Genomic DNA, 14,575 nt, shown 5'->3' on the forward strand with positions numbered 1-14,575 from the left:
CTTAAGGTTTCAGTTTCTCACCAGTGGTGGATCCACACCTTCAGGTAAGTGGGGGGCCCAATCATCCACAGACTCTGAAATAAAGAGGGGGGCTTTAAAAAATATTTTTCTCGGCCCTACGGGCTTCTCTTTGATCTAAAAATAAGGTGGGGGCCCGGGTCCCCCGGGCATCTCTACAAAATCAGCCACTTTAGTAATTGAGTGAGCTTAACCGTTCTGTACGCAGTGGACTTCGTGAAAATATCTTTGTAACTTCATATAATAATAAACAAAAGAGACAAGTCATATTTGTGGCACATCGCTTTATTAACTTTGCTTAATTTATAGTTTACATTTAAATGATGATCATGTAATAAAAGCAAATAAATGCTATTCCCCTATAATCACAAGCTCAGCTGAAGGTACGACTTTTTAATATATTTAATCTCGATTTACGTTTAACTTCAAAGCAACTATTAAAACGGAAAAATCCGTTTGGATCATAATGTTGTCTATTTAGTCCTTCAAGTGCCACTCGGTAAGAAAAGCGATCTGCTTTTACACACTGCAAGACGTATAGCACACCCTTTTATAATAGCTTGAGCAGAAAAACAGAAAGCAAGACCGCCTTCTCTTATAGAGACAAACCTGGCGACAAGAACCATGGCGTTTGATACCTAGAAAAATACAATAAAAATACAATACAATAAAATTTATACAGTGCTTATCCAAACAAGCTTAGCTTAATAAAATGCTTAATTATAAAATTGGAATGCTTTTTTGAGAGGCGCAGTGGACCAATAGTACTGGGTCGACTTCCAGCCCTGGCCTAGATCGTTCTTTTAAGAAAAGACTCCGAAACTTCATGCACCAAGCTAAAGCATAAATTGGTGGGAAACATGCAATTACGCTTTGATACTGTCTGCCGTGGACTTAAGAATTTCTTCCAGAGGAATTAGCAAACGTCCTATTCGCTTCATGTACAGAAACTGAAGACAGGCTTTATCCTTGAACCTACATGTAAAACAGGACAATCGGCCTCTTAATCATCTAAGAAAACAGAGATATTATATACAGCTAGAACGAGTTAAGGTGGCCATGGTGAAAAACAGGGCTATGTCTCATCACCAAATGTGGGTTCAGTGTATTCAGATGAAAAGTTCAGCATTTATCCGAATTATTTGTCAATGTCAGAATCAATGCTTAAAGCTGTGTCTTACCATTCTTACGAAGATAATAATACATACGAAGAAGAGAGTGTTTGTAATCATAAATATTGTTTTTTCTCGTCCCCATAGCCCTTTTCGTTTCTCTTAGCCGGCGGGGCCTTGGCACGAGGAAACGAAGGGCCCTTAGTTTCTTCGTTTCCTCGTGCCAAGGCCCTGCCGGCTAAGAGAAACAACGAGTGCTCCAATCGGAGAGTGTAGTGTTTGAAATACATGTAGCAACTAAGATTGACACCTCTATCAAGCCGAAGAGGTTACCGTAAATACCGTTTAGACCATAAAAAAATGAAACACAACATTGTCCTCCCTTGGACACGACGATAAGTTGAATTTACTTACTGTTGATGACAATAAAATTTACATCGTGTTTTATTTCGAAATGTAGTGATGTCAGTTTAATTTTCGTTATAATCACAATATGCGAAATTTTCGCTTATTTCCCTCCTCCGCTTACAAACTTATGTTGACTACAGACCGTCCGAAAATCCAAAAGCAAAACAATGTCACGGACAAGAAAATCACAATTAAAATCGAAAAGATGGGCAATACAATAAATCAATAACTATTTCTCTTCAGTTGAATAACAATAGTTGACAAACCAGTCAAAGTGGACTTCGAAATTTTCGGCCCTCAAGCTTGATTTAGCTCTTCCAACTGACGAAGCCAAACCTATATAACCGTTCCTTAGTTCACAATGAAGCCACAGTTCCCACGTTAAAAAACAGAAAACTGCGGTAAATTCTTTTTTTTTAACAGATGGAATCAGCAGTGAAAGTATTGGTTTTTGCACTACGAAGATTTCACACGGCACACTTGTTATAATGTCCGACGGTCTGAAAACTTTCTTCTGAGAAAATATTCCGCTCTCAAACAAAAGTTTCATTCATGGAAGGAAATACTTGAGAAATGTTCAATTTGCGTGACGGATTGTTGATGTTGGGAAAAGGTCATGTCGCTTAAATATAAATTTGGAAACATTCGCTTTCATGCATGTTTGACAAATCAAAGAAACTTGCTTTTTGACATGTATTTGCTGTTTCTCAGTTTTTTTTCTCAGTTTTTCGGCAAAAGACAAGTAATTCTTGCAATTCATACCTGGAAACGCGAGGATTTAAATCTTGCATATAATCATACACGATCTCTTGAAAGTAGCCTGGCAGTAAGGATTTGGTGACACGTCTGGCTGCAACAACGCAGGCTATTTGAAAGCCGATCTTTTGAAATGAATGGCATGCTTGGAATTGTTTACAGCTAGCGTTATCCCCTTAGCACTTTTCACCTCCCAAACAATCTACTGCATTAGTGTAGTTCAAACACTACACTAAAAAGTGCTATGGGGACGAGAATGAAACGTTGTTTTATTCAATATCCCAAGTGTTTCACTTACGTTGTACAGGTGCTCTGTCCATAGGTTCATCCATGTCTGTCGGAGCTCTATCTACCTTGACAACAAGGTAAATGGGTAGCTTTGCACACAGCTGCGCCATTTCGTCATTCAAACTGGAACGGTCATCAATAGTTCCCTCGACCGCAAATTTCAGTTCAGCTCGATGTTTGGCCAACGTGGTAACACCATCTTCGTTTTCCTGGTGGGCAAATGATTAAAAAAGGTGTAACTTTTAAGTACTGTAGTTATTTACCTGAAATGTCCAAAGAAATACAAAAAACGGGTTGATTGGTCAGACCATCGATTAAGGTAATTAAGGTACGTAGCATTTATTTATACCGACACGATAAAAACATACAGCAGAACTGATGTGGTCGTGTTACAAGTAAAAAAATAAAAAATAAAAATTTATGTTAAAAATACAAAAACGCTATAAAAATAACAATTTACGATACAATTTAGTATTTAAAAAGTTAAAATTACAACTATTTACAATGATCCTAAAAGAATTTACTTGAATGTATAAACATTCAATTAAAAAATCTAAACTACTTTCGAATTAGATTTTTTAGTTTGGTTTTAAAACAGTTAGTGCTGGAAAGTTCCCTTGTTTGCGTGCCCAAAGTGTTCCAAAAACTTATCGATTTATAGCAAGTAGATTTACGTCGGGGACGGGGAATGCACAATTGTTTTATTTTCAAAGTCAACAACTTATTTCGAATGTCTAGCTGCCAACAGCTGATCTTAATCAATAAGGAGAATATTAACTTACCAGAAGTCGCTTTAAGTCGGCCGGCTTTGGAACATTTTCAGTCGATTCACTCAGAAAGCACTTCTTGGCCTCTGGCATACGGACCATCATACGATTCTGCAGAGTTCAAATACATTGTTTGAATGAGTTTACAAACGTTTCTGCACTAAAGTAAAATTTCATAAGGTCATGATGTTGAATCAATTTGGGTTCTAGTTGACATAATGAAATGATTTTGAAGACCTCATTGCACTCAAAATGGTATTGATACATGTGCTAATTAACTGTTAGCTCCAAATCAGATCCTTATACAACCCCCCTCCCATCTCCCTACCTTCCCTTCCCCCGCCCTCCCCACTTATGCCCCCCCCCCCACCCCCAATAATAGCAAACTTAAAGTTATAGGAACATGCGTCACTTACCTTTTTAAAGTCAAACACTATGTCTGCCTCTTGTTTATCAGGAGAAGTCTTTGGTACATGGAATGTCTCGGTTTCCTTCTCAGTGTCAATTTCAACTTCTTCGTCATAATCCTTCCCATCTTCTGTCTTCAACTTTAAGTTGTATTTTTCCACTGGATCACTAGCAGAATCCTGCAAAGGCTGAAGGAAAAAATATATCTTAGCTCTCTGATTAAACTGTTAGAGATTGAAGGCACTATCCTCTTAAATGGTTAGTTAGAAAAGAGCCTTTCCCGCTTTTAGTGTCACAATGACATGCAATTGTTATAGTCGTATATAACTTGGCTGATTTGCACTTGGATCCGAACACTTACTTTTGCAAGAAATAAGAACTAGGAGAGATTTTTTGTTGTGTGAGTGCTACTGTTAAACTTAATACAATATTGGATTAGTAAAGACAGTTAAATTAAGCCTTTGTTTCAGCTAACCTGTTCTGAGCCGCATTTGCAGATGGTCGAGGCAGAAACGGTGACAGCCAAAAGAGCAAGGGACAAAATGAACAACTTGAAACCCTGGTGAAGAAAATCAAGATAGATTGATAAAGTTTACTAAACTCCCGATCACAGCACGTAATTTTTTAAGTTGGAAAAAAACTGACGAAAATGAATGAAAACAAGTACAATTGTCAACAAAGTAAAATGTTACATGAAAAACGTTTTAAACATAACTCATTGAGATGAAATTTATCGAACTGGCCTGTCTGCCCCATTAAAATCTCTATTTAATCGTTAAACAGTCTGCAAAGTTTTCATTGCATAGAAGGTGTATGAACCTACGATGGATTTTAAATGACAAATAAAAATATTTTCATATAACACTTACCATCTTTCTTTTGTAAAAGAAAATTGTCAGTTCTTCGTTCTTTTTCTAGCAGATGTAAAGGACTAAAACCTTTTCCACTGAGTATGGATACAGGCTCATGACCGAACCGTTTTTATACCATCTGAAGCCATGCCCAAAGTTTCCTCATTCTTAACTTGATATCACGGATGTATGATATTTTACACCTGAATTTGACCTGATGTACCTTGTTTCAGTGCATTGCTGGCAGTCCCTTCAATCTTTCCTGGAAAATCGGGAAGAAACGCTGAAACGCTTTCCTTATTTGCTAATTTTTCTAGGAAAGAATAAAGGGGCTCGGCTCCTTTGTTTTCGCACTTATTTTAGTTATAAACTTACTAAAGCATACCTAAGACGGAATCTAAACCAAAGCGGGAGAACTGAAAATTCGAGTCCGGGACTAAAGATCTTAATATGACAACAAAATTTGGCTGACTTTTAAAATTACAAAGTCGTGCACGGAAAAATAAAAAAAAGATGAGGCTCGTTAGCAGAGTATTGTTTCAGCTCTACATATATGCCCTCGTTTAAGCACTTCCTTAAGCTAGGTTACTACTACGCATGACACAACTGATCGTCCAAAATTGCAGAGTCGCTTCGATCTTTCCTGGAAACTCGCCTTTTTTTATCCCAATCTTTCTAGGAAAGATTGAAGTGAAACTACTTTTTTACTAACCCACCGCACCGTAGACAGATTCTGAACCCAAACAGAGGAAAAAAATTGAGTTCAGGACTACAGAAATATTTTTGACAGGAAAATTTCGCTGACTTGCAAAATTACAGACATACGCAGAGCTTGGAAATGAATTTACCATTTGATGTATTTAATAACGTGGCTCACAATAGATTTTTCTAGTAACGGCGTGACATTACAGTAGAGAAAAGAAAATCCAAACGTCCGGGTTCAAGTTATAATTTAGTAACGAGTCTTCAGGTAACTGGGAGGAAAATCCAACATAATCAATTAAGCAGTTATGATTCTGAGGCTACAAAGCGGAGTTAAATGGGACCAGGAAAAATCTGCAATTTCTATGAATTTGCTCCCTAAGTCAGAAGATCTTAATATTCCATATCTGCTCCAGAACATGACCTCTCACACTATGTGAACATTACTTCGGGAGATTTTCCTAGAAAAATGTTTCAGCTACCCTGCTATAGTTGGGTCGCCTCGATCTTTCCTAGAAAAACCGGAAAGAGGAAGGAAAGATGCAAGTGACTGCGTTAGTAGGGTTTTGTTTCAGTTCTACGTATATGACATATATGTCATGTATGATTCCGTTTTAGCACTTCCTTCAGCTATAATACTACTGCGCATGACACAACAACTGACAGTGCAATGTTGCAGAATCGCTTCGATCTTTCCTGGAAATTCGCCTTCCTTAATCTCGATTTTTCTGGGAATGTTGGTGGTGAATGTTGCCCTTGTTTAGGCGGTTCCTTATGTTATGGCCTCACCCGCCCCACCGTAGACAGATTCTAACCCAAAGCAGGAGCTAGAAAACTTTGCGTCCTGAACTAGAGACCCTTTAGCGTGACCTGACAGTAAGAGGAAATAAAAGAAAACAAAAAAATTCTGGGACTAGGGTATATCCAAGCTAGGATGGAAGAAAAATGAGTTCTAATTAGGCCGTGATGATTCTGATGCCAGAAAGAGAAGTCAAATAAGACGGTGAAAATTCCGCATTTTCTAATAATTTCCTTTTAAATCAGAAGTTCTTAGTATTTCACATCTGGTGTATAACCTGATATCTCACACTGTATCAGTGAGACTTGCGTGAGATTTTCTCAGAATAATATTTCAGCTGTGACGCTTTCTCAGAAAAACCGGAAGGAAGGAAGGAAAGATCGCGCAAGCGACTAGGTAAAATCCTAAGAAAAACATACTGATTCAAAAGGATTGTAAATCTTCAGTTCAGCTTTAATTAACTTTTTTTCAGTAGCAAAAAGATGAAAAAACCTCCGGGACTAGTTTATCGAAATTTTAAGCCGTTTGTTTCTTATGCTACAAAGAGGAGAAACAAAAAGAGTAAAGGAATCTACATAGTTTTGTGCGAGTTTTCTTCATCTGCTGTATACCCTGACCTCACACGCTGCATGCGTAATACTTCCGTGAGATTTTCCCAGAATAATGTTTCAGCTACGCCGCCATAGTAGGGGCGCTTCGATCTTTCCAAAAAAAACCCTAAACGAGGAAGAAAACGGAAGTAACTTAGCTATCAGGGGTATGAAACAATAATTTTTTCAGCTCCACATATATGACCTCGTTTTAGCACTTCCTTAAGCTATGGTACTACTGCGCATGACACAACAACTGATAGTCCAATGTTGCAGAAGCGCTTCGATCAATCCTGGAAAGTCGCCTTCCTTAATCTCGATTTTTCTGGGAAAGTTCATGGTTACTGTTGCCCTTGATTTGGCACTTCATTCAGTTATGGACTCCCCCCACCCCACCCTAGACAGATTCTGAACCCAAGCGGGAGAAGTGAAAATTTGAGAACTGGACAAAAGAAATATTTTCTACAGGATCATTTGCTTGTTTTTTAAAATTACAAAGACGTGTGCAGATCCGGGCAGTGACTTAATCTTTGATGTACCGTAAAATTGGAAAAAAAACTGGGCTTAAGTTTTCTCAATGCCCTTTCAGGTGGGCTTATTTTCGGGAAGTCTTATATCCGGGGGGGAGACCGGGAGGGGGTATTTTCATATGGAAATCTTAATACTGTGTCTGACAATTGTTTCGGTGCATACAAGAATACCACACTGCCCCATGATAAAACTTTCTAAACATAATAATAAACCATCTGAATGCAATGGTCACACTACACATCTCCACGGTCTGAAACCCAAAACAAGTCCTACATTCGTCAAACCAACATTTTAGGTCCCTAAGCATTCTCGAACATGGTAAAATACAAATCAAGATCTGCAATAAAGCATTATAATGGAAAATGTTTGATTTTTCCTTAAGAACTATATGGCTAAATATAAGCCTCATATTCGGAACGGCTTATTTAAGGACAGATTTTTCCGTCTGAAATCTTAGGGGCTAATTTATGTTAAAAAAAATTGTGTGGGGGGGGGGGCTTACTTCTGAATTTTACGGTATTTCATTACACTGGTTACAGAGGAAGGCAAAATAAAGGTTGTATCAAAACTATGGTAGGAGAATTACAAATGGGACCTTTTTCAGCCGTAATGATTCTGAGGCCACAAAAAGAAGTTAAACAGGACGGTGAAAATTCCGCAATTTTCATAATTTCCGTTTTAGGTCAGTAGATCTGCACGAGCAATACTTTCATAGCTCTGTATAACCTGACCTCTCTATATATGAGAAATACTTCCCGGTTGATTTTCCCAGAATGGCGTTTCAGCTACCTGCAATAGCAGGCTTGCATTGATCTAGAAAAACCGGAAAGAGGAAGGAAAGATTGAAATGTCTCGGCGGCTAGCCGGGTATTGTTTTAGCTCCACATGTATGCCCTCGTGTTAGCACTTCCTTCAGCTAAGGTACTACTGCGCATGGCAAGTATATGTATAACATCTGTTAGTACAAAATGGTTCTGAGATAAAGTATAGATATTTTTACGGTTTTGATCTGAAATAGAATAATAACTGTGCAGTCTGTTTAGCATTAGGTGATCAGTTTTACTTTTATTATTCCGCTCTTGAGAAGTGCGGTTTAATTGACATCGGAAAATCGAAGCCCTTCTCAAATGCTTAAGCAAACCGAAGCAGTACTGAGTAGTTTCTTTGGTAAGGTATCGAATTTTAGGTAAGATGGGTCACATTTTAATCTTTTATAGCGTAACAGTTCGAAGGAACGCGCAGTGCATCCCACCAAAGTCCTCGGGGAGTATCCCCCCCCCCCCCACCTCGAAGTAAGGTCAAGTGTTAAGGACAGTGGGGATATTCTCTATTTATTTTAAGCTGTTTTGCTCACCAAAATAAATTTATGTGTGCCATCAATTATAGCCTTAGATACGTAACTACTTAGCTAGGTTCTTTTTCCTTCCACGCCGGCCATTGTCCTCATTATTGACAAACAGCTTTTTCATCTGATTCTGGTCATAAAGGCCTGTTTGAAACGCGGCCTGGGAAGTTCTGGGATATTCGTTTCAGGAACAACCATAAACAGTTTTAACTACAATGTTTTCGGGCGTTTAATACTCTGATTCTAGACTTCATTAGCAGTGCAGTGGGCAGTGCTCCTCTTTGCAAATTGTGGTACCGAAGAAAACGATGGTGAAAACGGCTGAAGCGTTCTTAAGAAAGCACACACTGAAATGGCGTTACATGATCTTGATTTAGTATAAGGGTCGTATTATTATCATTATGGGGATTTGGGAATTTCTTTTTAGCAAGATTTTTTTCAAGGCTTCGGGTCTTGCGAGACTTCTTTGGCTTGTTTAATATTCTTTTCATGGGACGCTTTTTAGTTTCTTATTCTTTTTCAAGATTTTTTTTTTGCGTTATTACCAGAAGTTCATGATCATGTACTTCTGTTATTACCCAACTGTTCAATTTGTCGGTTCATTATCCATTTTCTCAGTTCTGCCCCCGGTACTGGTTTTAAATCTGTCTACCGTGGGGAGAAGGGGGAGTTTAGAAACTGTACTAAAAGTTGTTGTGTCATGCGCAGTAGTATCGTAGCTGAAGGAAGTGCTAAAACGGGGCCATACATGGCAGATATGTGGAGCTGAAACAAGACCCTGCTAGCCGAACCGCATCGATCGATCTTTCCTTCCGCTTTCCGGTTTTTCCAGGAAAAATCAAAGCGATCCAACTAAGCGGAGTAGCTGAAACATTTTTCTGAGAAAATCTACCGACGTAACGCTCACATATATAGTGTGAGAGGTCATGTTATACAGAAACGGTTTATTAAGATCTTCTGTCTTAGGAAGCAAATTCACAGAAATTGCAAATTTTTCCCCTTTCCTCTCTGTAGCCTCAGAATCATTATGGTTTAATTATAGGTCAGATTTTCCTTCTAGTAACCGGAAGCCTCGTTAATTAAAACTTGGACCTGGAGGTTTGGTTTTTCTTTCTCAGTCTACTGTAATGTCACGCTACTACTAGAAAAATCTTTTGTGACAGAGCCATATCAATGAACGCATCGAATGATGAATTCATTGTCAGGATCTTTTCACGTCTTTGTAAATTTAAAAACCAGTCAGACTTTTCCGTCGTAAATAGTTCTTTAGTTCAGATCTCCAATTTTAAGTTTTTTTCATTTGGTTCAGAAACTGTCTTTGCTAGGGTAGGGTGAGACTATATCTGACGGGAGTACTAAACCAAGGGTGGCAGAATCGCTAGGATCTTTCCTAGAAAATTCAGGCATAAGGTAGGCGCTTCAGCGCTTCTTCCCGATTTTCCAGGAAAGATCAAAGAGCCACTCCCAGCAACGAACTGAAACAAGGTACAACAGGTCAAATTCAGGTGTAAAATATCTTATATTGATGATATCAAGTTAAGAATGAGGAAACATTGGTCATGCCTTCAGATGGTATTAAAAAGGCTCGCTCATATGAACCTGTATTCATTCTCATTGGAAAAAGTTTGAAGTCCTTTGCATCTGCTATAAGAAGAGCGAAGAACTGACAATTTTCTTTTACAAAAGAAAGATGGTAAGTTTTATTTGACAATATTTTTATTTGACATTTAAAATCCATTTATAGTACATACATATGCTCTATGCAGTGCAAGCTTTGTATGTGTCCCGTTTTTTTTTTTTACTCTCAGATTAAACAAAGTTTATTCATTAATTTTGATGGAGGAGGCAGGTCCTTTCGTTACAAATCTCACCGTTTTGACGATAGTAGCCTTTTTTAATTCATTTTATTCATCAGTTTTTGTTTTTACTGAAAAGTTTCACGATATTTAAAAAGTTAATTTATCTCATTTTCTTCACCAGGGTTTCAAGTTGTTCATTTTGTGCCTTGCCCTTTTGGCTTTCGCCGTTTCTGCATCGTCCATCTGCAAATGTGGCCAAGAAGAAAAGGTTAGCTGAAGTATAACAGCCGAAGTTTTTTATTTTTTTAGGAGTTTTTTCAGTTTTTCCTTCAACTTATTAAAGCAAGTCTTCGTATCGGCAATTGCATTGTCATCTAGGGAATATAAATTGTATAGCGACTTATTGTATGTGTAACATCGATTGAGAGAAAGGTCCTTTTTGGAAATATAATGTTTATTTTTTTTACTAACCTTTCAAGAGGACTGTGCCCAATCCCCTCACTGTGTAATAAGAGAGCTGAGGTATTTTTCTATTTAGATTTTCTCAAAGTCGTTTGCTTCGGATCGGGTGAGCTCGACTTGTAGGCAAGTCTAACAATTATTGCAAAAGTTCCTTCTTTTTAAAAAAGAGGACTGGGTAAATGCTGCCCCCTCCTATCCCTCAAAGTCAAGTTAGAGGGCTGAAATTTAAGTTTTAAATTTCTTTTCCAGCCTTTGCAGGATTCTGCTAGTGATTCAGTGGAAAAATACAAATTAAAGTTGAAGACTGAAGACGGGAAGAATTATGACGAAGAGGTTGAAATTGACACTAAGAAGGAAACGGAGACTTTCCATGTACCAAAGACTTCTCCTGATAAACAAGAGGCTGACATAGTGTTTGACTTTAAAAAGGTTAGTGACTTATAGTACTACTATTCATTAACTTTAATTTAATTCGCTTCCGAGAAGAGATGAGGAGGAGAGGGGAGGGGATGGGATATGGGGTAGGGTGAGATCTACTACTAAAACCATTTTGACTGGTGTGCAAAATAAGTTCTTTGGAAACTTATTTCATTGTGTCAACTAGAACCCAAATTTATTCAATATTATGACCCGTGAGAGATGCTATTTAAGCATAGAAGCATTTGTAAACTCATTCAAATTGTGTATTTGATATTTTCTGCAGAATTTAATGATGGTCCGTATGCCAGAGGCCAAGTCATGCTTTCTGAGTGAATCGACTGAAAATGTCCCAAAACCGGCTGACCTTAAGCGACTTCTGGTAAGCCTGTAAAACTGATTATGATCAGTCGTTGTAAAGTAAAGGCATCGGAAATATTGTATTCGCCCACATCGACTTTTATAGTTATGGTCATGAATTGGAGGTTTATATATCTGACCCATCACGTCGTTTTCCAGTCGTATTATCCTATACATTGCAGGTAAATAACAACAGTAGTTAAGAGATATATGTTGTTTTTTGTCCATTAGGAAAGCAAAGATGGCGTTACGGTGCCCAAAAATCGAACTGAACAAAAATATGAGGTTGCCGGCACTATTGATGATCGTTCCAGTCTGAATGACGAAATGGCGCAGTTGTGTGCCAAGCTACCCATTTACCTTGTTGTCAAGGTGGACAAGGCTCCGACAGACATGGACGAACCTATGGACAGAGCATCTGCAAAGCGTGAGTGAAACACTTGGGCATTGATGAATTAAGACAAAACTCTCTCTTCTTTCTATGTTAAGCGAATTATAAAACAGCGCAAGACACAAATCTACTTACATCAAGTGATTAATGTTGACAATGAATTCGCATTCATGTAAAGCTTTTCGTTTTAACACATTGAGCCCAAATTAACTGTTACTAAGGACATTTGACCCTATTCCAGTTAGCCTTTTTATTCACCATTATCTCACATTTCACACCACTGAAGCTCGTTCCTATGTATATCTGTTTTCCTATTGATGAGTAAGGTCCGCTGGAGCGGGTACGAAAATGCGATTGCCCTGAATCAGTAAAGGTGTGAGTGTCACTAGACCCAGTCTTCGGTCCTGAAGTTTGCATGAAGTCACCAGGAGAAAACCCCCTGAATAAAATTCTAGTCCACCACAGGCAGCATGTCACATATTTTTCACGTTACCCTAACAAATCACCGGTTATACTTCAGCTGGGTAGAGAAAAAAAAGGAACTGTGAGTCCAAAGTGTCTTGCCCGAGACAACGATCCAGGCCAGGGCTAGCAACAACAACAACAACAACAAGCTTTATTTGCATGACTGTAAATTTGTTACAATATTGCAAAAGCGTAAACTCATTAAGTAATAATAATAATAAAAATAATAAAATAATAACATAGTAAAAAAACAAAACAAAATGATTACATATAAAATTAATTACATTGATAGTATTTTGTTACGTAAATCAAAACAAGATGATATAAATTTAATCAATTGCATGGTCACAAAATAATCGGAAGAATTCATTAATTCTAAAATCAAGTCAGGCACTGGTAGCCGGCTGACATTTAAGATGATAGGCTGTATTTTCTTGTAAAAGTTATCTCTTATTGTTGTATATTTGGAACAATAAAAGAGAAAATGAATTTCATCTTCGGTTTTATTACAATCACAGACCGGGCAGAGCCTAGTATGTCTGGGCGTATTGTTATATCTGCCTAGTTCGATCATTAACTTATGATTACTAATACGTAATTTAGCTAATGTTCTCCTACCAGAAACTCTCCTAGTTAACTCTAGATAATTGGAGGTAGCATATTCGTTCTTAAAAGATCTGTAAAATTCTAGTTTTTGAGAATGCTGTGAACCCAGTACTTTTACGCCACTGCCAGCTGCCTTCTGTTAGCGTTTCAGTTCATAACTGAAATTTTAACAATTTTTTTGTTATTGTTTTAGGTACCAAGCGCCATGGCTCTTGTCTCCGGGTTTGTTACGTTGAGAGTTACAGCTGTTGCTTTCTGTTTTTCTGCCGTACCCATTATAGAAGGGTGTGCTATAGGTCTTGTAGCGTTTAAGAGCGATCCGCTTTGCCCTATTACTGATCGAGTCGCACTTGACGAACTAAATAGACAACTTTAGAGCAGTTTTCAATTGAGTGTCGTAGAATCAAAACTTAAGAAATTACTCTAGCCAATCACAAAGAACACAGACAATCCAGTAAACCAATCAAAACGCGAAGCAAATACATGTAGGCGGCACAAAGCGCGGGAAAACATGTGCAAGCGAGTCACGATTGGCTTTGGTTTTAGTTCTGATTGGCTGAGAAAGTGACGCGAGATCTTAAAACTAATCACTAAGCGTAGTAATGCAAAACCAATTCAAACGCGAATTACTTTCAACACTCAAGTGAAAACCGCTCTATTACCCAGACCAATTTTCATTTGCTATCGACTATAATTATCTTCAAGTTAAATGTAGAAATTAAATACAATAAAATAGTGTTACAAAAACATTGTCTTATTTTTTTTTGGAGTAAAGAATTTATTTCATTTCTAAAACACTGGCAACATCGTTTCTTTTTAGTTTCAATGTATCTTTTATTAAACTTGTTATTATAGGGATAGCTGTATAAACGTTCTTTAAAATATATACATATATCATGTGTGTTAATTACATGGTTAAGCAGAGTAAATAAAGCCTGCTAATGTGTCACATAAAATAGCTTCAGTTGTCTCTTTTTTGTTATTATCTAGTCCCTGTACTGTAATTTATAAGTCTACAGCATACAAAAAGTTAATTAAAAAGCTCTTTTAGTTCTTTCAATGTCAGTTTGAGGCTGCTGTTTGAGAAAATTCAAACCTAAAAATTTGCGAAAACGGACTTTTTCGAGAAAATAAAGGGACTTAAGAATAGTAGAATTCCAACAGTAGCCGACCCCCTGTAAATAGCCACCGACCGACCGATATTTCGGCTCCCTACTACAGCTGTGAAACCATGAAATAACAAAGTGACAAGAAACTGGAAAAAAGGGTTCATTATAACGGAGTTCATAGCGCTACCAAACGTTTACAATAGCATTAAGAATTTATAGACTCATTAAGAATGCTCTAGAGACTATTGTTGCACTCGGAAAGTTCATTTAGTTTTTATCACACATTTTTTACATATTTTAACAGGACGCCGTTGAACATTTGCATTTTTTATCCTGCTGAAGAAGGCAACAGTAGTGGCCGAAACGTCCAAAAACTATATTTTTAGCCAGT

General features: G+C 37.6%; 4 protein-coding genes across 4 annotated transcripts in view; 1 reads left to right on the top strand and 3 right to left on the bottom strand.

Moving 5' to 3' along the window:
- Positions 1-4,768, bottom strand: part of LOC144628635 (uncharacterized) — a 33,292-nt gene extending 28,524 nt beyond the window's left edge. Inside the window, exon 1 of the mRNA XM_078486777.1 lies at positions 4,627-4,768. Coding sequence (XP_078342903.1) covers positions 4,627-4,629 — 3 coding nt within the window. The 5' untranslated portion in view covers positions 4,630-4,768. The remainder of the gene's footprint in view (positions 1-4,626) is intronic.
- Positions 1-14,575, bottom strand: part of LOC144628640 (uncharacterized) — a 47,125-nt gene that overhangs the window by 7,681 nt on the left and 24,869 nt on the right. The window lies entirely within an intron of this gene.
- LOC144628669 (uncharacterized) lies at positions 434-4,476 on the bottom strand. The gene is made up of 6 exons (XM_078486805.1): positions 4,468-4,476; positions 4,233-4,316; positions 3,766-3,945; positions 3,365-3,460; positions 2,593-2,791; positions 434-656 (listed from the first exon to the last, which is right to left on the bottom strand). Exons 1-6 carry the CDS (start codon positions 4,474-4,476, stop codon positions 538-540), a joined length of 687 nt encoding a protein of 228 aa, XP_078342931.1. The 3' UTR covers positions 434-537.
- LOC144628929 (uncharacterized) lies at positions 10,217-12,048 on the top strand. Its single transcript, XM_078487053.1, has 5 exons — positions 10,217-10,268; positions 10,556-10,642; positions 11,086-11,265; positions 11,540-11,635; positions 11,845-12,048. The coding sequence occupies exons 1-5, from the start codon at positions 10,266-10,268 to the stop codon at positions 12,046-12,048; spliced, it is 570 nt and encodes a 189-aa protein (XP_078343179.1). The 5' UTR covers positions 10,217-10,265.

Source organism: Oculina patagonica, chromosome 10 (assembly GCF_052425735.1).
Source record: "Oculina patagonica isolate OP01 chromosome 10, crgOcupat, whole genome shotgun sequence".
Taxonomy (NCBI): Eukaryota; Metazoa; Cnidaria; class Anthozoa; order Scleractinia; family Oculinidae; genus Oculina; species Oculina patagonica.

Coding starts and splice junctions, on each gene's coding strand:
- LOC144628669 (XM_078486805.1), bottom strand. Junction 3,461..3,765: donor TAGTGTTTGACTTTAAAAAG/GTAAGTGACGCA, acceptor TGAACTCTGCAG/AATCGTATGATGGTCCGTAT. Junction 2,792..3,364: donor CCGACTTAAAGCGACTTCTG/GTAAGTTAATAT, acceptor TTTGCCCACCAG/GAAAACGAAGATGGTGTTAC.
- LOC144628929 (XM_078487053.1), top strand. Junction 10,643..11,085: donor AATGTGGCCAAGAAGAAAAG/GTTAGCTGAAGT, acceptor TTTCTTTTCCAG/CCTTTGCAGGATTCTGCTAG. Junction 11,266..11,539: donor TAGTGTTTGACTTTAAAAAG/GTTAGTGACTTA, acceptor TATTTTCTGCAG/AATTTAATGATGGTCCGTAT.